General features: G+C 48.5%; 1 protein-coding gene across 1 annotated transcript in view; it reads right to left on the bottom strand.

Moving 5' to 3' along the window:
* Window positions 1-22,808, bottom strand: part of ERGIC1 (endoplasmic reticulum-golgi intermediate compartment 1) — a 110,489-nt gene that overhangs the window by 17,810 nt on the left and 69,871 nt on the right. Inside the window, exons 4-7 of the mRNA XM_054691622.1 lie at window positions 20,556-20,650; window positions 16,346-16,470; window positions 10,769-10,873; window positions 6,011-6,071 (exon numbers count right to left, since the gene is read on the bottom strand). Coding sequence (XP_054547597.1) covers window positions 6,011-6,071; window positions 10,769-10,873; window positions 16,346-16,470; window positions 20,556-20,650 — 386 coding nt within the window. The remainder of the gene's footprint in view (window positions 1-6,010; window positions 6,072-10,768; window positions 10,874-16,345; window positions 16,471-20,555; window positions 20,651-22,808) is intronic.

Raw genomic sequence — 22,808 nt, 5'->3', positions numbered from 1 at the left:
CAGCGTCTGATAAGCATGAGATAACTGGAATCAAACACCAGGCTGATAGAAGGCTGCCCAAGGCTGCCAAATATCACCCGGAAAAGGTATAGATTGCCTAGGTCCCTCTGGGAGGCTAAGAAAGTTCAATGACCTCTCTTATTGCCTTCTGGAATCACAGGGACCATGGAGCTAAAACATCATAGAAATTTGGGCTTATGGGTTCTAATTCTAGTCTCCTGGCTGAGTCAGTTCTGAGTACTTGGGTTCTTCTGTAAAAAGGTAGGTGATGTTGGTGGCGTCACTGCCTCTTCCTGCCAATACTTCGTCTTTGTGACGAAGGGCAGTGCTTCCTGAACCAGCCTGGTGCCTCTGAAAGCCTGGGGAACCCCCTGCAGCTCAAGGGCAAGCCCCAGAAGACCTCAGGACCCCTCTGCCCAGCCCTGCATTGGTCCTCTGATGTCAGAATTTCTGGCATCACCGGGATTTAAAAGGCCTAGGTCCCATCAGAGCTTTTCATACTTTAGATTTGGTGCGGAGCCTAGAATCTGCATTTTAAATTAGGAACCCTAAGCCCACACTTGAAATGCATCCTGCATCACTTAACAACAGGGATAGGTTCTAGAAAGGCATGGTCAGTCCATTTCATTGTTGTGTGAACATGCCATGTCATGGCCTCATACAGTTATACTCAAGCAAACCCTCGCGGCCAGACTGTGACGCTCCTCGTTTCCCCTCTTATAAACAATGAACCACTGCACATGGTTTTCCTAAGTCTTTGCATGCTCTCTTAATGATTTCCTTAGTTTACTATCCTATGAGTAGAACTGATGACTCAAAGGCGGTGACCATTGTTAAAGCCTTGCATACAACTTGCCAAATGTCCAGTGGAGTCCTGGTGAGCTGTCCTCTCCAAGGGGCTCTGGGCACCCACTAGATCCAGGCAGGCCCCCATGTTCTGCCCTCACCCTCCCTCCTTCAAATAGCTCATCATAGAAAAATTCAAACATATGATAAATAAGAAATGGTATAAAGAACCCTCAAGAAGCCTTAGCCGGCTTCAGCAGCTAACAACACACGGTTGGTTTGGCTCATTTCTACCACACCCCTTTCGCCTCCCCTATTTTATAGTCTGAGTCATGTGAAGGGAACATGTTCTGAGAAATGTGTCCTTAGGTGATTTCGTCGTCATTGTGGGAACGTCATAAAGTGTGATCACACACACCTGGGCAGCCTGGAATAGCCTGTTGAGGCCTCTGTCTCTGTGGGGTCCAGCCTTGACAAACTGCATTTTTGAAGTAAATCCCAGATCACCTCAATTCATCCACAAATATTTTAGTTATGTCTCCCTAAAGATAAGGACTCCTGAACAACCAACCAACCAACCAACCAACCAACCAACCACCAATAGCATCTTCATAAGACATCCACAATTACTCCTCAGTATCTCAAAGAAGGTGGTCTGTACTCAGAAGAAAGACAAGTCGGATCCTAGGAATGAGGGTTACTTTAGATAAAGTGGTCAGAGAGGGGCCTCTCTGAGGTAGTGGTATCTGAGCTGAGACCTGAATGACAAGAAGCAGCCCCCAGGGGAAGAGATGAGAGCAGAGGGAACAGAAAAGGCAGAGGCCCAGAAGCCTCTGAGGAAGTGAGAGCCAGGTCTAGCCCTGGTGGTGATGGGGGTGGGGTGAAGAGGGGGAGGCTATTACTGCCAGGTCGCACACACTTCTTCCACTGAGGTCTGAGGTGGCTTTTGCCCCAGCCCCAGAGTGGGCAAGGTCTTTTGTAGACACCCTCTAGCGCTCACGCACTCAAGGACCTTCCTAGCTGTGTTCTCTTTGGTGTCAGGCAGCTGAGGGGTCCATGCTAGCTGCAAGTGTGTGTGGACGGAACATGCTGCCCTTACTCAGATCAATAAAACTCTCCTCTGGAGATGGACAAATTCCTACAACTCTACAATCACCCAAAGCTAGATAAAGAAGAAATAGAACACCTAAACAGACCAATTACAAGCAGCTAAATTGAAATGGTAATCAAAAACCTCCCCAAAAACAAAAGCCCAGGACCTGATGGATTTACAAATGAATTCTACCAAACATTCAGAGACGAATTAGTGCCTATCCTTCACAAACTCTTCCAAAAAATTGAGAAGGAAGGGACAATACCAAACACGTTCTACGAAGCCAACATTATACTAATACCAAAACCAAACAAGGACAACACAAAAAAGGAAAACTACAGGCCAATCTCCCTAATGAACACTGATGCAAAAATCCTCAATAAAATTTTAGCTATCAGAATCCAACAATGTATCCATAAGATAATTCACCACGACCAAGTAGGATTCATTCCAGGGACACAAGGATGGTTTAACATCCGAAAATCAATCAAGGTTATCCAACACATCAACAAAAAGAAATATAAAAACCATATGATAATATCAATAGATGCTGAGAAAGCTTTCGACAAAGTGCAACACCCATTTATGATAAAAGCCCTTGAAATTCTTGGGATACAAGGAACATACCTCAACATCATAAAGGCCATCTATGACAAGCCAACAGCCAGTATCATTCTCAATGGTGAAAAGCTGAAAGCAATTCCATTAAGATCTGGAACAAGACAAGGATGTCCACTCTCACCACTGCTTTTCAATATAATACTGGAAGTCCTAGCCAGAGCAATAAGACAAGAGAAAGACATCCAAGGAATCCAAATAGGAAAAGAAGAAGTCAAACTATCACTATTTGCAGATGATATGATAATATACATAGAGAACCCCAAAAACTCCACAGAAAAACTAATTCAACTCATCAATCAGTTCAGTAAAGTGGCAGGATACAAAATCAACACACAAAAGTCAGTAGCCTTCCTATACACAAACAATAAATCTGAAGAAGAAGAAATCAAAAAAACCATCCCTTTTATTATTGAAACAAAAAAAATCAAATATTTGGGAATAAATCTAACAAAAGAGGTAAAGGACCTATACAAAGAAAACTATAAAACACTGTAAAAAGAAATAGAAGAAGACACAAAGAAATGGAAAGACATCCCCTGCTCATGGATTGGAAGAATAAACATTATTAAAATGGCCATCCTACCAAAAGAAATATACAGATTCAATGCTACTCCAATCAAAATTTCAATGTCATTCTTCAAAGAAATAGAACAATTATTGATGAAATTCATATGGAATCACAGAAAACCCTGAATAGCCAAAGCTCTCCTGAAAAAAAAAAAGAAGGGAATGGAGGCATCACACTCCCAGCCTTCAAACTATACTACAAAGCCATAATCATCAAAACTGCATGGTATTGGAACAAGCACAGACATACAGACCAATGGAATTGAATAGAAAATCCAGAAATAAACCCACAGATTTATAGTCAATTAATCTTTGACAAAGGAGCAAAGACTATGCATTGGAGCAAAGAAAGTTTGTTCAATAAATGGTGCTGGGAAAACTGGGTGGCTACATGCAAAAGAATGAAGCTTGACCACTACCTCACACCCTACACAAAAATCAACTCAAAATAGATTAAAGAACTAGACATAAGACCTGAAACCATAAAATACATAGAAGGAAATATAGGCGAAACACTACGTGATTTGCACCTCAAAGACATCTTTACAGACACATCACCCAAAGCAGTGATAGTGAAGGCAAAGATAAACAGCTGGGATTACATCAAATTAAAGAGCTTCTGCACAGCAAAAGAGACAATAACAAAAACAAAGAGAAACCCCACCAACTGGGAGAACATTTTTGCACACAACACTAATGATAAAGGACTGATCACAAAAATCTAAAAAGAGCTGATGAGACTCAACAAAAACAAAGAAAATAATCCAGTCAAAAAATGGGCAGAAGAGCTAAAAAGAAACTTCTCTGAAGAGGAAATGCAAATGGCCAACAGGCATATGAAAAAATGTTCAACATCACTTGTAATCAGGGAAATGCAAATCAAAACTACCATGAGATACCATCTCACACCAGTGAGAATGGCACATATTAAAAAAACTAGCAACAACAAATGTTGGCGAGGGTGTGGAGAAAAAGGAACTCTCCTGCACTGTTGGTGGGAGTGCAAACTGGTCCAACCACTATGGAGAGCTGTGTGGAGATTTCTGGACCTACTAAACATAGAGCTTCCATATGATCCAGCAATTCCACTCCTACGTATTTACTCAAAGGACACAGAAACATCAATTCCAAAGAACACCTGCACCCCTATGTTTATAGCAGCACTATTTACAATAGCTAAGCTTTGGAAACAGCCCAAATGCCCCAAAATAGATGACTGGATCAAGAAGATGTGGTACATATATACCATGGAATATTACTCAGCATTCAAAAAAGATAAACACATGCAATTTGCAGCCACATGGATGGCGCTGGAAGGGATCATGCTCAGCGAAATAAGCCAGAAAGAAAAAGAAAAATACCGGATGGTCTCACTCATAGCAGGAATCTAGAAAACTTAAATAAGGGACCAGGAAAATGAATAACTATAAGGAAGTGAAAATCAAAATCAACAAAAAACTATGAACCAGAGACACTTTTTGGGGGGTGGGGGGCGGGAGGGGAGGGATTGGGGTCAGAATGGGGGAGTTGCAATTGTATGGGGAATATAAAAATAAAATTTATTATTAAAAAAAAAAAAAACTCTCCTCTGTACCAAGAGGCATCGCCGTCACCGTGGCTAGACATCCCCATGGAAGCAGGGAGGCACTGTTGCCCACTCTTTCTTCCACTGCTGCGCTAGGGGCTGCTGCTGGTAGAGGCAGCACACGCGGGCACCGACCCAGCTGGAAAGCCACTGGGATTGTAAAGCACATACCATAAATATCAGAGGCATTACTGTTATAAAAACACTGTCCAGGCCTTAACGAAGCCTGGCAGAGCTGCCGGAGAGGCAACCATGTCTCCACGACCACTGGATGTGCTGTAGGAAGACTGATTATGTAATAATGACAGACACAAAGTTAGAAGGTAAGCTGCTGTCTATGGCGCTAGGAAAAAATGACTTCTGCTATTGGACAAAATTCACAGGGACACATTAAAGCTTGATTTATTGCAGGGGAGGGGCTGGTCACAGAGAGATGTCTTCTATTTGATTTCTGTTAGCGAGCCCATGTGTTTTATAAAATGATGGGACCACAGGGGTGGGGAAGGTGGACTCTGGAGAGGTAATATGTGAAGGTCACCTGTTCAGTGGCTAGACAGGCTAGATCCACACAGATTTCAAGACTGTTCTGAGCACGTGACCAAGGTCCCACATGTGTACACACATGTGTAGGTGTGCATGCAGGCATTTGTGTGTTGCTGTGCATGCTTCTCAATATAAGGGCAGGTTGGGGTGTGTCTGGGTTTATGCACATATTGCTAAGCATGTGGGTAGGTATGTGTGCGTAGGCGTGCGTAATGGTTGGTGTGTAGGTACGTGCGTGTTGGCATGCATGCATTGCTGTGCATTTGTGTAGGTACGCATGTATGTATTGCTGGTGTATAAAGACATGGTATGCTCTTGGATGTGGGCTGAGCTGCCAGGGAGCCAAGGAGGAAGAGGGCTCAGGGAGGGGCCATGCATGGTGGGAGGGGTTCACGGAAGAGGAAAGGGCAGGGAGGAGGAGTCAGACCCACCTGCCACCCACAGCCCTGTTCTCATGGTGCCATGGGGAACCAGACAGGTTCTGCCTCTCCATCATCACTCCTGTGGGATTTCGGGGATTATCTCAACTAAGTAAAATAACATGGCAGCAATAACAACAGCAATAATGATAATAGCTGATACTCAGTGAGTACTTAATATGTGCCCAGAGCTAGCTGCCACATATTTTGCCCCTAGGCACAAGTCATTTTCTCCCTTCTCTGAAATAGAGGGATAATCCCACCTTCCTCACAGGCTAGATGTGGAATGAAGCATTGGCAGCTTGGCTTATGGCACATGCTTGACAATACCCCCTCCCCTCTGCCATACAGGGACTTGGGACAGAGGATGCTCCCAGGTGGGATCCAAATACTTACGGTTGGAGGTGAGTCTGTCTGCTCCCCCGAGAGCATTGAAAGCTCCATGGACATTCTGGACCTGAGGAGAAGCACAGTGAAGGGCTGACCCCAGGCACAACCTTGTCTAGGAACCCCACCTGTGTGTGAAATGCAACCCAGCACAGTCTGTATCACAGACATTTGGGGAGCAAGATACAACAGGGCACAAGGCTGGCACACAGTAGGTGCTAGTTTGCTTCCTTTGCTTGGGTACCTACTATATGCTATTCTGTGCTGGGCATTTTATGTCATCTCCTTTAATGCCCCAAATGATATTTCATTGGGCCCATTTTACAGAATAGCAGATGAGACTTGGAGAAACTCCAGAACTTATCCAGACACTTGCTGACATAAGGCTGAGTCAACTTCAGGTTCAGGGCTATGGGACCTCAAGCCTTGAGCTCTTTCCATTAAGCCATAGAAAAGACTCAAGTAAGGTGGCTCTGAGTTCCAGCTGCACTTCCTGAGACCTCCACCCACTATCCTCTAAAAAGGCCTGGCAGTGACAGAGGCTGCTATAGAGTAGAGTTGAAGGCCACCCCACTTCTTTTGTAAGGAAGATGGAAAGCAAGTCAGTTTCAGAGAATCTAAGGCAGGACAAGGCACACCCAGTACATGGGGCATACCACCAGGGGCATGGAATATGGGCTGCTGAGGTAGATACTCTGGAGGGCTTCCTGGAGGAAGTGACAGGGACATCAATATCTACAGGAAAGAGAGAAGTTAATCTGGTGAGCAGCATGTGCAAGCATGAGAGCCTTGAGAAAAGAAGGTGCGTGAGGAGTGGGAAGTAGGGAGGTCAGTGAGGGAACTGGGGACAGGCCCCTGCAGAGAGGGCTACTGCAGGCACACCAGGCAGCAGTTGGGTGACCTGATCTAGGTCTCGGCTGATGTCTATTGAGCACTTATCAATAAGCCCAAAGGAAAGTTTGTCCATTTGTTGCTTTGAACTTGACTTTCTGAAGACTTGGTTTCTGACTCAAGAGGACAGAAATTATGAATAGTCTCTATCATTGTTGTGTGTCATTTTTATCTCACCTTCAATTGTGATTAGTTGATTAACTTCTGTCTTCCCTACTAGACTTTAAGTTCATACAGGCAGGGCCATGTTGTCCTCACTGATGCATGCCTAAGGTTGGCACATAGTAGGTGCTCAATAAATATTTGTTGTATGGCTAGATGGCTAATGGCTGGGTAGATGAAAATCAGCTCAGTTTTTTACATGAAAAGAAATCCTATTTCGGGCCTCCCCGGTGGCACAGCAGTTGAGCGCTGGGTTGTGAAGCTGCCCGCAGCCTCTGTGGCACCGGTTCGATCCCCGGCTGCTCCCCGGCCACTGGAGGAGGGTCCCACATGGCGCGCAGACCTCTCCTGCAGCTCACTGCTCCCCTCAGCAGTGCACTTCGGCCCCTCTGCCTGCTCTGCTCCTCGTTCTGGCTCTGGTGAATTCTTTCACCCTCCTGCCCTTCTGACTGTATCCAGTGCTTGTATAAATAAATAAATAAATAAATCTTTTTTTAAAAAAAAAAATCCTATTTCTACTACAATGACTGAGCTGTTTTTAGGACAGTTACTTAACCCCATCAGCCCCTACCTTGCAAAGTCTCACATGGGTCTCCCTCCACCTAAAACTCAGTCCCTACTCCCCCTCCAAGTAGATACTTTTGGACCCCCAGCCAACTCTGATGAGCCCTCATTCCCTGGCCCTCGAGCATCTCACATACAAAACACTATTCTGATGTGTGGCCAATCCATTTCTTCTTAAACATAACTTTGTGAGTCTTTCACATGAAATCTATGCCACAGAGCAATCACCCTAGGAGGGGGTGATGTGTAAGATGACCCCTGCCTGTGAGACTTCCTAAGCTTGATTTTTCTCACATTTTAGGGTTTGGCATAGATGTCACCTTCTCTAGGAAGCCTGCCCTGATCTTCCCAACTGGGGAGCGGCCCACGTCCACATCACTACCTAGAATCCTATGCCTCTCTTGTTTTTGGCCCTCCTTGCCCTATATTATAATGTTATTTGATCTCTTCTTTACTAAAGGGTGAGAACCCTATATTGTTTATTCGTCACTGCAGTCCCAGGGCCTGGCACAGAGCCTGGCAGAGAGAAGGTATTTCCAGAAGATCTGATGAATCCACCTGTGCCTATAGGAGGCACAGTCAGGAAGACTGGTTTCTTAAGGGCTGTGTGACCTTAGGTCAGTTACCGAACCTTTCTGACCCAGTTTCCTCATCAGAGAAAATAAATCTCATCCAACATCCTTCAGGGAGTTTTTGTGAGGATTAAATAAAGCATCTTCTACAACGCTGCTCTCTAGGCAGGAAAGTGCCTTCAGGGCAGGTTCCAGGGGTCAGCACCCCGTGAGAAAGATGTATTGACTGTGAAAAAACTGGGTTCAAATTCTGGCTGTGTTATAGTGAGTTGTATGACCTGTGATTCTATGCTTCAGGTTCCCTGTGTGCCCAGCTTCTGGGGCTGTTGTCAAGATTTGATGAGCTGGTGGAGTGCAAAGACCTCTAGGATGTGGCCAAGGCTCATTTTTTACCCTGGGGTCATCATCCACTATTCCTAATATGGGTGGTGATGCCCCCTCTCCACACCTTATGGGTGTGAGCCCCATGAATGCTGGCAGAGTGAGGGTACAGCCAACAAGGGGAAAATCTGATTTCAATGACTATTTACTCTGTGCCAGGCATTGTTCTAGGAGTTTCACATGTGTTCATTCACTCTAGCTTCACTGTGCTCCTAGGAGGCAGGGACTATTATTGTTCCCTTTTTACATGGGATGTAAACTGATATGAGATAATTGAGGCCCAGCAAGAATAAATAATTTGGCCTTGGTTACAAAACTGGTAAGTGGTGAAACCAGGATCTGAACCCAGAAAAGTAGGCTGGGGTACCTCCACACAACAGTTTCTTGGTTGGAGATGTAGGAGGGTATGAGTGGTGAATCCTGTGTGAAATCACCTGCAGGAAGTGAGTCCATAGTCCCAGGTGGGTCATGCCTCACTGTGTGGATGGGGAGTCTAGTTCCTGTCACCTTGGAAGCCAGACCTTCTCTGTTCCCAAAGGAAAACTTCTGGGGTCTCTAAAGGGCCTGAAAAGTCAATGACTGAGTCTGCTGGGCTGTGTACCTGGGAAGAAAGTACAAGAAATGTAGACTAGAGGGAGGAAGTGTGAAAGTGTGCCTGTGCTGGAGGGTGTGCACCATGAGGGCGAGGTATACCAGCATTGCAGTCAAGGCTAGACTGGATTCTACTGGATTCATACTGGATTCTACAACAGGCTGTACCCTTTCAAACCTCACTTTCCTCCTCTGTAAAATGGGGAAAATAAAGTACCAACTTCTGAAACTGCTGAAAGAGTAAAAAGTTTTGCTTATAAGGTACGATGTTTGGCACACAGAAAGCATTTGACTGACATCAGGTATTCTTGCTGACATCAGGTTTTCTTGCTGCAGGTGGATGGATGTAGATGGTCGTATGGTTGGGGCAGTGCAGGCATGAGCGTGCATGTGTGCCTGTATGAGATATCCAGCCAGTGAGTCTGTGCCTGCCTCTGGACGGTGTATGCGTATGTGAAAAACACGATCACACTTTAGGGAGTGGGGGGCAGGTAATGCTTGAGAGAATGCCAATAGCAGGGGTGTGTGTGTGTGTGTGTGTGTGTGCCTGTGGCATGTTCGGGGATGGGCCACAGGGTGTGTGCACCAGCATGCGTGTCAGGACGCACCCTGGAGAGAGTGTCTGATGAATGCCTGTAGGAGTCTGGGCAGATGTCACAGGTGGTGTCACGGTGTATGTGTACATGGGGGGATTGTGAGAACCATGGGTACATGTCACCCCCACCCTCCAGCAACCTCAACGGGACACAGACTTGGGGTCAGGTCTAGGTCCCAATCCAAGCACTGTGGCCAGAGCAGTTACATCCCCTTGCTGAACCTCAATCCCATCGTTCTCAAATGGGATATAATAGAATCTATCTTCAGGACTGCGGTGGGGGTAGAGAAGATAGGGTGTTAAGCTCCACTGCCTGCACCTGACAGAGTCACATGGGCAGTGTCTGGGTCCTTTGTGCTGCTGCCTGGTGTAGGAAACAGTTGGACTGAACCTGCAGAGATGGCCCTCCCAATTCTAGTGACAAGAACTGCCAGCATCTTCCAATGACTGAGCTACCCCTACTTAGTGGACATGGGCACTGAGCAGTAGGGCAAAAAAGGCAGTGAGCTCACCTGTCTCCTCCCACAAGAATGGAGGTTCCAAGCTAGTAGGGATTTTTGTCTCATCTGTTGCTATCTGCCCCTGACATGGGTGCACAGCAAGTGCTCAATAAATAGTGAATGACACTAATCCTGAACTCTGGGACGCAGACAGATATGCTGGGGGACCTGGGTTGGGCTTTTCTGGGTTCAGCTCCTTGTCTGTAAAAGTGGGGCCCTCTACCTCCTATGGTTGGTGCAGAGAAAGCACCAGCACTTAGCACTAGCTTGCAACAAGCTAGTCTCTTTCCACAGATGTCAACCTGAGGCTCCAAGTCCACTGCATTATTGACAAAACAAACTGCAGCCACGCACAGAAGGAATAATCGAGGGAGGTGTTTGTCTGAGCAGGGGCTCAAAGTGGGTGGCCCCTCTGGAGGGCATCCCTCTGTGTCCAGGGAGGATAGCAGGCTTTGGGTGACAAAGCCCCTGCATGGCCACCCTGGCCTCATCCCCTAGATTGTGCACTCACCTGTAGTGTGTCCCCAAAGGAGAGCTTGTGGATGACGTGGGTCATGTCCGGGTTCTGTGGCTGGGCTGTGGCACTGTGTGTGGATACGTGAAAGTTGCCCGGGACCTGAGGGAGACAGGCAAGTTTCAGGAGCTTGGTTGAGGGTCTGCCAGAGCAGGTCTTCACTGTGGAGAAGACAGCTCTGGATATGGATCCTGGCTTGGTCATGATCCTAGCTGTGAGACTTTGGAGGAACTGCTGCCCCTCTCTAAGCCTCGGGTTCCTCAACTGGAGAAATGGGGCAATAACAGTGGTACCTGAGGAGGCTCTGGGGCTTCGGGGAGAGAGAACACATGTGAAGCACACAGCTGGCTCCTGGCACAGCCCAGGATTCCAAACAGCATGTCCACCAGCCACCTCCTGGGCTGCTGGCCCCATAGCAGGCTGGGGGATGGCCTTCAGGCCTGCAGCCCAATGCACTCCACATCATTACCATCACCCACCTATATTTACCCCACCACCCTAGGGTAAATGGGTTTCCTCCCTGGGTCCCAAGGCTCCATCAGAGCACAGCCTGTTGGAGGTACTGAATGAATTAGTCCAGGAAATGAATGACACGGAGTATCCTGACCTCCCTAGATTCTCCTGGGGCCTCCTGATGTCACTGGAAGGTACCTCCTCTGCCCAGCTGCTCAAACCAAACCCTGAGGGTCATCTTGCACCCCCTACCCTCCACCCCTCATCCTTCTCTCACACTTAACCTCCTACCCATCAGGAAATGCCATCAGTTCCACCACCTACATGACCAGCACCTGATCCCCTCAAGCCTCCACTATGCCCCAGGATGGGACTGTGGTAGTGTCTCCATAGGGCCCCTAGTTCCTGCCATTGGTGTCCCCAAGTTTTTCCCCAATAGTGACCAGAGGTGGCCTTGGGGATCTATGCTTTATCCCATCACACCTCTACTTGGAAACCTTCAGAGTCCCATTCTTGCCTCAAAGTCACACCCTCACATCCTCCTCTTTTTATCCTTCCAGTTGTGCTGGCCTCCCTCGGCCTCTCTGCCCATGCTCCCTCTTTCTGGAGCCCTTGTTCACATGGCTCTCTCTCAGGCCTCTACTCAACTTCCCCCCATCCTTCCCCTCTCATCCTACCAAAACACACTTCATCTGCCATCTTATCTTCATCTTGTTCTCGTCTGTTTCTTCCCACAAGAATAGAGACTCCAGGCTAGTAGGGATTTTTGTCTGCTGTCTGTCCCCAACCTTGGTGCATAGTAGGTCCTCAAGAAATACTTACTTACTTACTTACTCACTGAATGAATGAATGAATGAATGAATGTGTGAATGACACTAATTCTAAAACAGCATTTGTGGCTTTGGCACCTGATGATTCCCAACTTACAGAGAAGGAAACTGAGACCTGAGTAGTGAAGAAACTGTAAGGTCATTTGTCTGCGAGCTCCAGATGCAGCACGCTGGCCGAAGCGGGACATGCCACTCTTTCCCACTCAGGCCCAAGCCCTTCCCCTCAGCAACCACACAGAGCCAATCCTTCAGGGTTTGGGGAGATGACTCAGACAAGAGCCTGATCCAGGACAGGGCCCTGGCCAGCTGCAACATAGACTTGGAACAGAAAATGAGACCCTGCGTGACCCACCTAGGGTCAGAGGGTGGGGGCCATGGGCAGAGTTCAGAATCAGCGGGGGCCAACTCAGCTGGGGTTGCTCGTGTAGGACTTTCAGGGAAAAGGACCCACATGTGTCAAGAACCCCTTTCTGAGTGCATTACACAAGAAGAAGGGGAAAGGCATCTGGGCAGACGGAACAGCACAAACAACTGTGGAGGTCAGAGACCCCCCCAGTGTGTGGGCACGTATTAGGGGCTAGAAGGGTTTGGTCTGGCTGACCCCTACTAAGAGAGAGGGAAGGAATGGTACCAGCAGGAAGTAAAGGAGTCAAGGAGGCGGGGCTGTTTAGCAAAGCCCCAAATGCCAGACGGAGAAATTCAGGAGGGACTTTATTCTAGAGAGCTCTAGAAGGAGTAGGGCTTACATACAGCTCAGCATGCAGCTGGTCCATCAAATGCAAGCCTGCTTGCTTCACACACAAACTTGTGGGCTTCCCTAGGGAGTATTCCTGTCCTCACTGGGGCATGAGCTTTGGAATGACATGGGAGGGAAGAATAACAGGGCCTGACCACAGGTAGCTCAGGGAGTCAGGGGCTGGGATGTTATCTGGGATCAGGGCCCGGGGAGCCAGGTCTGGGGTGAGCAGAAAGGCAGCTTGACAAGATCTTCCTGAGAGAACAGCACAGTCCACTTCAAGGGGCCCAATTACCTGTGGTCAAGAACTGGCTGAGTTCTAGCCCTACTCCCTACTCAGGCCTTGGACAAGGTCAGTAGCCACTCTGTTCCTCAGTTTCTCCATTGATAAAATGAAGATGATAACCACAGAGAGACTTGGAAGATTAAATGAGGGGATGAGTACAAACTCGATGGCAGTTGTTATTGGGTTCGGTTCTTAGGATGAACATATCTAGTCATCAGAGCCAAGAGCCATTCTGGAAAAAGGACTCTTCCAGGCAGGGCATGGGGAAAAGTCAAGTTAAAAAAATTTTTTTTAATTTCATTTTTACTTATATAAATAATACCTGGACACATTTGTAGTATAAAAAATTACATACAATAAAGGCAGAACTAAAGTCTCCAGCACTTATCACTCCTTCAAGAAATCAACAGTGACGAGTGGGTGTTCTTCAGACCTTTTCTATATGTTGACCCAGGGCCTCCCATGGACCGGGCCATGGCAGAGTTCAGAATCAGGCTGGGGCCTGGGCCTCAGGCACCTGGAGTTAAGTGAGTCAAGGAGACTGGATTTGCGCATCTGCCACCGCTGCCAGCCCCGGGAGGCTGTGACTCAGTGACCCGCGCCCCCTCCACTCAGAACCCATGGCAAGTGGCTGACGCATGCCAGCACATGCTGGGCTGAAGAAAGAGGAGACGACGCTTTTAGAACCTGTGACTTAGAAGCCTGCGTCAGTGTCTCTGATGGATTTTAAAAACATATAGATGGAGCCAGTCTCCAAGCCCCAACCCACTTTGCCCTTCCTCCCAGGGCCTGTGTGATTAAGTAAGGTGTCTGGGCTGCCGCTGAAATGCTGACACCTGGCTGCTCGCCAGAGTCCTGATGGAAGGATAAAGAGGCCCCAGGCAAGAGTCAGCCTGATGGAAGGCGATAAGGAGGTAGGGCCTGCCTGCTGGCTTTCTTATCTGAGCACTGCTTGGTTGAGCAAACCCTGAAGGCACAAACCTTAACAAGGGAAAGTGGGTAAGGAACAGAGGCTGGCCTGAGCTGTGATCTGGAATGAATGGACACACTGGCCATGGCACATGTGACTTAGACAGCCAGCATCAGCAAGGGGTGGTGGTGCAGGGGACAAGGGGGGCGGGTTTAGTAGGGGAAGTGCCTGGGTTCAAATCCTGGCTGTGGGCCCTCAAACAGGTTACTTAATCTCCTGTGCCTCAGTTTCCTCAGGCTGTAATGAGGGCTGAATGTGTTAATATGAGTACAGGGCCAGGTGAAGACCTAACTGTTGGTAGCCAACAGGTCGGGCTGAGGTGACCCTTTCCTAGAATTCCAGGTCCTCTGACATTATCTGCACATGATTTTATAAACTCATTTGCACCTGGCGATGGTGGGGGGTCAGCTGATGAGGTCACAGACACTCTCACTGATGGGAGATCAAGGCACTGAGGTTTATTCCATCCCTACTGTGTTCAGTGCTGTGTGCATTTTAATTTGCTCGTGAGGCCAGTATAACTATCCCCGTTTGACAGCAAGGGAAACTGTGAAGCCCAGAGAAGAAAAACTGCTCATTCACTAGGGTTACAGCCAGGACTCTTGACCACAGGTCCATTTGGCCCCAAAGAGCAAGTTTCACTTCACTGAGAGCCAGCTAGCAAAGATTCACCCTCCAGTGGCTCATCTGAGGGGCACCAACTGCTGCCTTGGTCATGTTTGCCAAAGGGATGTGTGGCATTGGGCTGTCTCTGTCAGCTAAACCTGTGGCTGAACAGCAGTTCTCCAGGGGTTTCCCTGCTGAAAACACCCAATGGCTTCCCAACACAACCACCATTAAAATCCACATCGTGGGGCTGACTCAGCGCAGACCCTGTGTGGAGGCAAATCTGCACAGACAGCCTTAGAATCACGCCTTCCAGCACCCATGCTACTGGCGAGCCCTCTCCTCTGGGCCTGGACTGGTATGTGACTCACATTAGCCCACCAAGTGCAGTAGCCAGGGATAGTCTCTGCTTCAGCGCTGAAGGGAGCCCTGGGCTGTCATAGAAGATGCTGACCCTGCTAGAGAGGCCGCCTGCAGAGACCACAAGGAGAGAGAGAGATGCGTCCAGCCATGCCAGTGCCCAGGCCCAACTTTATAGCTGCCAGTGGGGACTGTGGGAAGGGCGAGCTCTTGTCCTGTCTAAAGGGGCAGTTTCCCTAGTTTCAGATCATTATCCCTGGTGGGACGTGTGCCCAGTATGGCCAGACCCTCTGACTGAAGAGCCAGCAAGCTGGACTCCTGGTTCCTGACACTGGCTCTGAAGTGCTTGGATGCTGTAGAGGACAACAGAACTTGTTCTGGGAAGGGAGTTGAGTGGAGGAAGCAGAAGCCAGGAGTGGCCGGCGGCTTTGTCTGGCAGGGACTGGGAAGGGGACTTGTGGGACTGGGGAGAGCTGTGTGACCTTGGGCAAGATTCTTAACCTTTCTGGATTTCCTTGTGTAAAATGCTGCCACCTCACAGGGTTGTTGAGGCTCCACTGTGATCGTACATAAAAGTTGCTGAAGAAGATAGCTGGCCCATGCTGAGCAATCCTGCTGGCTCCTGCTGGGGTTCCCTGACTCCCCCAAATGCAGCAGGCTCACACTCTTGACTTCATTTCCGAAGGAGCTGGTTCTAGTGACAAAACAGTAATGCTTGAATGGTTCTCTGACCAGGTACTTTCAAAGCCTCCCTACTCTCAGTTCTCCTTGCTTCATTTCTCATCATGAAACTTCCCACCCATGCAAACGTGAATATTATGTCTCACTCCACCAGGGTACAAACTCCACCCACCTAATAGATCACCTCTGAGCCCACAACTCTGGAACACAGCAGGTGCTCAGAAGAAAAATTTACAATAAATGAATGTATAATGAATAGCTCTTTAAATCCCCACACAAACATTATGGAGTGGAGGCTCCATGACATGATTACTATCATCACATGCATAACAATGTCAAGATGTAAAATGAGGCCAAGGTGGGTCAAATACCTTGTAAGTCGCTACAGTGGAGTAGAGCCAGGATGAAGGAGGAACCCCACTGTCTTCTTTCCACCCCTGCCTTCTTTGTTGGAGAGAACAGCCCCTTCCTGAACCAGTCAGCAGGGGCTTCAAAACTCCCACCTAGCAGGAAGGTAGATACCGACCCCAACTTGCCAGGGTCTCTGTGGTTGGGGGTCTGGGAAGGAGGGAGGCACACAGCTCTGCTATCTGGTTTCTAGAGGGGAAGGGGACGGAGGGGCTGGAGAGTGGGTGAAAGGGGTATGTCCTACCTTGTTGATGCTGAACTGCCCCTCGAAGCGGCAGCCCGCCCCGTTGTTCAGTGGGATCTTCATCGAGTTGTCGATGTGCCCCACCTCGTGCCTGCCCATCTCATCCTGTATGTCGAGCCCGACCACTGCAGGAGGCAAGGAGAGAAAAGGGGGTGAGGACCTGCCCCTCCTCCCAGCACCCTTCTTCCATGTACCCTGGGATGGGGAGAGGGGTCCTCTAGGAGCTCACAATGGGGGACCCAGAGCCTGAGACAAGTCAGCCAGCTGAGTAATGGCTCCAACCACAAAGAAGCAGTGTGACACTCCCAGAGGGCTGTGGGGTGCGGGGTGTCCTCTTGGTTGAAGGCGAGACTGCTGGGGACAGTGGCAGATAGGGGTTCAAGATCATCTAACTTTTGGCACGGCTGCTCAGCAGCTATGCCATGTTGGCTGAGGCACTTAACTTCTTAGTACCTGGGTTTCTTTTTCTGTCAAATGGGGCAGATAATAATTAAATCCTTCTCAGAGAATTATGAGGATCAAAGAGTTGACATGTGTAGAGAAGACCCTGTATCAGGGTCTGATACAGTCAGTGGCAGGTAGATAATAAATGTTGGCACTTACTATATCTCGAACAGTCTCTGGGTTCATGGATGAATAGACCCAGTCATTCATTCATTCATTCCTTTATCCAATGCCTATTCTTCCAGGCTGCCCTCCAGGAATCCAGAGGCTTTTCTGGGTTCCTCAGTACATAAAATGGGAGCCGGGATCCTGGTCTTGATTCCAATGTGATTCCTTATCACCTCTCTGTGACTCAGTCTCCAAATCTGTAAAATGGGTAGGTTCCTGCCAATGGCATTCCCTGGGATGCCCAAGCGGCAAGGGAGGGGTTGGTAGACTACGGAAATGCAAGACCTTCCCTAAAAGAAGTGCTAGTGTGGTGATACAATATGGAAGAGGGCAGCTGTAGTGAGCTGACCTTAAAAGGTGAAAGTAGGAAGGAGCTCACAGTTTTCACTGGAGGTGGGACAGTGAGGGCTCATCCACAGAAGGACCTGTGATGCAGCCATGAACAAGGATGTTCATAGGTTTGCAGGGTGTGAGAAACATGGATGCAATCATGTTTAGAAGACATGTACGCAAGGCCTGCTTGACTAAGGAGTTCCAGCCCCAGGAACCCATCCTCTAGATGCACACATATCCTGACGTGTGCGTGGAGCTGCTCTGGGCAACCTTGTTTGAAATCATGACAACTGATTGAAGCAACCCAACGGCCTGTCAACAGGGGTATGGTAAATGGAAATGCCCTCTAAGGAATGCTGAGCAGTGGGTACAAAGAATGTGCTAGATCCATATGTGGGGAGAGGTGCCTGGGCAGGGCAGAGGCTCAGAATGAGGGCCCTGGAGCTGCCGTGGTGCCTGGCTACCCCTTATTGGCTGAGGCACCAACAGCAAGTTACCTAACTTTCTGTGCCTTAATTTCTTATTCCATCCTAGGCTTGTGTGGGTTAAAAAAAATTAGAATAGCGTGCACTTGCTATATGCTAGCTATTCTTTTACTTCTGTGCCTTTTACATAAGAACTCACCATCTGAACATTCCTGTAGGGGAGATATTATCAGATCCATTCTATATTGGGGGGCGCGCAGGCACAGAGAGGTTAAGTAATTTGCCAGAGCTCTCACAGCAAAGTAGCAGTAGAGATTGGATTGGAACCCAGGCACTATCCTAGATCCAGGTCCAGAGCTCACTCCCTTTAGCCCCTCTGCTAGAATATTGTTTGTCTTAATGCACTAACATGGCCAAAAGAACAGAGCCAGACCTGACGTAGAAGCTCAGTAAATGGCAGCTGAGGTTATTTTACCAATATTACAAGTAACAAAAGAATAATTTCAAGATACTAGCCAAAAAACAAGAAACCCCAAAAAAGTACCATATAGTTGGGTCCCAATTATGTAAAAAGGAAAATCCAAACATGATTTGTATGTGTACATACACATACACACACGGGTCAGGGAAGGAGTCCCAACTGTAAGCTGGCTTCTCCCGTGGTGTATGGCACACTGGGGAAGACATATTTCTTTATATGCCTCTATATTTTTTTTTTTTTTTTAAAGATTTATTTATTTATTCATTTATACAAGCACTGGGTACAGTCAGAAGTGCGGGAGGGTGAGAGAATTCACCAGAGCCAGAGCGGGGAGCAGAGCAGGCAGAAGGACCGAAGTACATTGCTGAGGGGAGCAGCGGGCGGCAGGAGAGGTCTGCGCGCCATGTGGGACCCTCCTCCGGTGGCCGGGGAGCAGCTGGGGATCCAACCGGCACTGCAGAGGCTGCGGGCAGCTTCGCAACCCAGCGCTCAACCGCTGCGCCACCGGGGAGGCCCAGCCTCTATATTTTGAACAAGTATTTTTTAAAATAGAAAATGCATCCCTGTATGAGTTGTGTAACCAAAAAAATAGATATATTTTTAAAAGCAAGAGATGAGATTATATGCACAACATGATCTCAGCCATGTTCAGAAATACCAAGAAAGGAAGGCCAACAGGACAGAATAGTGACTAATGTCACTGATGCTGTCATGGGGGTGGGGCGACATGGAATATGGACAAGTTCTCTCTCTGCTTCTCTGGATTTTCCTGAGGTGCCATGATGAGCATGGACTTTTGCCCCTATAATAAAAATTTGAAGTTCTTTTAAAGAAGAGCCAGATGCTTTTAAAAGTGGGAGCTGCCGGGTTCAGGTCACCGCCCCCAGGGTGGCAGGCATGGTGGGCCTACACACTAGGCAGCTTGAAGTGGCCTGGCCCCTCCTGGGCCACCGCCCAGCACTGGGACAGAGCCGGGAACCACATCCCTTCCCTCCCCAGCCCCAATGGTCCCAGTCCTCTGGCATGACTAAGAATGTCCTTGTTCCAGACACAAGACCAACTCCTGAATGAGAGAAAAACTGCCAGATTAGTTATTTTTCTAAGAGAAAGAGAAAAAATAAAAAATAAAACCTGCTTATTTCAACAGGTTCCCTGGCGTTGGGCACACTGTGGACTCAAATTTGTGATGTAATTCTCACCAAAAGCAACAACGGAGTCAAATGGCTTCTATCTCTGGTTGCAGACCCACCCAATGTCCTGCTCTTGGCTAGGCCCTGTAGTAGGCAGGGAGAGGGTGGGGTGAGGGGAAGGGTCTACATCTGCCAGGCAGGGGCACAGGGTGACTAGAACCCCAGGCCAGGAGGTGACACCAGTCCACTTGCTAACTCTGGGAACCGGCTCATCAAGTCCTCCTAACAAGATATAGCACCAAGTTCACTTCACAGATGGGAAACTGAGGCTCCAAGAGGTGACCTTAGCCAGTCTTAGTGAGCAAAGGAGCCTGAATCTGACTCCAAATCAGACTTCCAAGGAGTTTTGTTTTATATGAGTAATTCATTCCTCTTTGAAACAAATAAAAAATAAGGAATATGAAGTAAAAAGGAAGTTTCCCAACTCTCCATGGTCACAGATGCCTTGCCCCTAACCTTTTCACTGATGGTGCTCCACACCCTGGCTTCTGTTCATGTTGGCTGCTAACAGCTCAAGACAGCATCCTTCTATAGGTGGTGACCCTCAGCTGGTTGGAGGTGCCTTGCTTTGCGATGTTTGGGAGGTGGTAGCCCCATGTCTCCCCTCACCTTCCTGAGGCTATTAGTTAAGGCTCTGGATAATCATGTCCAGGTAGGACAAACTACAGAGTCACTCACATGACACAACTCCACTAAGATCCCAACTTTGAGGGGCAGGCTCAACTAAGGTTCCAGCTCAAGCCCTCTGCCATCCTCTGGCCTCCCTCTCGCCTTCCAAGCTCCCCCCGGGGAGCCCTCCCTCAAAAAATCTACTAGCTAAGAATTTCAGGTTCTACTTCTTGGGAATTTGAGCTAGGACACTCCATTGCACCCCCTCACCCCAGCCCCCACAACATAGCTATGCCTCACAGGTCACTCTTATTTGGTAGTTTCTTATGTTTTTTACTTCAGAAAACCTCCAATTCTCCTTAAAATGATTACATACTCCCCCCACCAAAAAAAAAAAAAAAAAAAAAAAGAAAAAGAAAAGAGCGGGAGATCGTTAAACTATCTGTTGTTTATAACTTGCCCTGTTCATGGAACTTGTTCTGGGTGTCTGGCTGTTTCTACACACCAGCTCTGCCTACCAGAGCACCTTGCCAGAGCAGAGGGCTGTTGGGGATACTCACGCTCACAGTGCAAATTGGGTAAACTGATATTCAGGCTGACGTCAATTTTGCCCCCGCTGTCCTTGTCTGGGTCATCGACATAGAGCTCGTTCACACTGTGGGAGAGAAGTACAGAAGCCTTGGTTGAGAGGGGGTGCCCATCCTGGACAGTCAAAGGCCATGTCATGTGGTGACAGCAGCTCGGAGAACCTAGACTCCCCTCTGGAAGAGGCCTGCACCTACCCAGGTGTGGGGTCACCATTCAACAGTGCTCTCCAATCGCCTGCCTTACTACTTTGAAGAAGGGAGGTGGTGGTGAGAGCACCGGTTTCAGAGCCAGATGCAAGTTCAAATCCTGGCTCTGCCATTTCTATGTGAATTCTGGCAGGGAACATCATCACCTCTGTGGACCCATCTGCTGACCGGGTGGCCAGAACACCCCGGTGAGAAGAGTGGCTTTATTAAGGATTGGGGTATGGCACCCACAGGCACCGGGTAGCTTCCTCCCTCCTCTCGATCATCCTCCCTCTCACCCAGCTGGGAGGTTGGGAATTCCCTGTGCTCACCCCCAGGGTCCCAGCTCTCACAAAATCCAGGGATGGACAGCAGTTGTGAAACACGACTAACTTACTGTACTCGTTTCCTGTAGCTGCTGTAACAGTCAGCACAAAGTTAACAGCTCCAAACACACACATTTATTACCTTATATTTCTGGGTCTGCAGGGCTAGCTTCTAGAAGCTCTAAGGGAGAATCAGTTTTCCTGTCTTTTTCAGCTTCTAGAGGTTGCCCCGGCTCATCGTCCCTTCCTCCACCTTCAGAGTCAGCAGCACATACCTTCTCTTTTCTCTGACACCCTGCCTGCCTCTCATAAGGGCCCTCAGGACTGACTGCATCCCGTCCACCTGGATAACCCAGGAGCATCTCCCCATCTCAAGACCCCTGACGTCATCACATTTGTAAAATTACTTTTGCACATAAGGTAACAGGGGTTTCACAGACAAGGAAGTGGACATCTTCAGGGGGTGGGTCATTGTTGATCTCACAGCGATAGTTTGGGACAGCCCCAACTTTGTGCCCCATTGGGATCTGTTAGGTGCATCCACTTACGCAACAAATACCTTTAGTACCTGCACCTTCCAGGTTCTGGAGACAGTGAGAAACTACCCAGAAGTGATGTCTGCCTTCATTAAGCTTACAGATACCACTGGCCTCCTAAATCAACCCTTACAGCAGCTGTCACTGCCAGCTTTAACTACGGGGATGCGTTCTGAGACAGGGTCATTAGATGATTTTGCTATCGTGAGAAGGTCACAGAGTATAATCACACAATCCTAGATGATGTGGCCTGTGGCACACACAGGCTGTGTGGTCCTGGCTGTTGGAACCACCTCATACATGTGCTCCAGCCTTGACGGACATGGCAACGCGTGACTGTTTTACTTCAACAGCAACCTGTGGAGTGCCACAAACACAAGGACAAACTAGGGGGAGAACAGGCTGGGAAACTTCTCTGAGGAGATGGGAGGTTTGAAGGAAGTTGAGGTTTGAAGGAAGATGAGGCTATCCTGGCAAAGAAGGAGAGAGAGCGCTGTGGAGAGTACGTGCAAAGGCCTGAGTGGGAAGGACTGAGGGCGTGAGGAACAGATTAAGGTCCCAGGGCTGGTTAGGCGGGTTCCTGGAGACACGGTGAGGTTCTTACACTTGATCCTAGTGCAGTGGATCGGTCAGGCCTGTACTTCCATGGGTTCCCTGGGGCTGCTGTGCAACAGGGAGACCAGCTGGGACAGAGACGGTACATGGCCTGGGAGCAGGAGGGACAGATGGTGGGGAGGGAGGCAGGAAAGGGCACTCTGGAGCAGGCAGGACCCACTCTGAATGAGGCATGAGGGTGGGTGGAGGTATGAAGCTGACCGCTGCAATCCTTTCTGGAGCCAACTGCTGGGCTGGGAACCTCAGGGAACAGAATTTGGGCAAGAGTGGAGTTTCACATGGCAATGCTGAGCTCCAGGTGTCTTGGAGACAACCCTGAGGAGCACAGAGTGGACACGAGACAGCTGCGCCTGAAGCCCACTTGTGGGGGAAGCCCAGCTAATCCCCCCTAATTCCCTACGAGGAGAGGGCACCAATCTAAAGGCCGCTCTGGTAGGCAGCCAGGACAGTGCTTAAAGTGGCCAGGCTTCGCTTATCTTGAACACGAACTAGGCCCCTTGGGTCCATCCACAGGCCATAAAATAATAAACAATTAGAGTTTGGCCACTTTTTTTTTTTTAAAG

This window comes from Talpa occidentalis, unplaced genomic scaffold, assembly GCF_014898055.3.
Source record: "Talpa occidentalis isolate TD23 unplaced genomic scaffold, MPIMG_talOcc4v2.1 talOcc4.9, whole genome shotgun sequence".
NCBI classification, from domain to species: domain Eukaryota; kingdom Metazoa; phylum Chordata; class Mammalia; order Eulipotyphla; family Talpidae; genus Talpa; species Talpa occidentalis.
The sequence above is the reverse complement of the archived record's forward strand: the minus strand, read 5'-3'. Positions and strand labels throughout refer to the sequence as shown.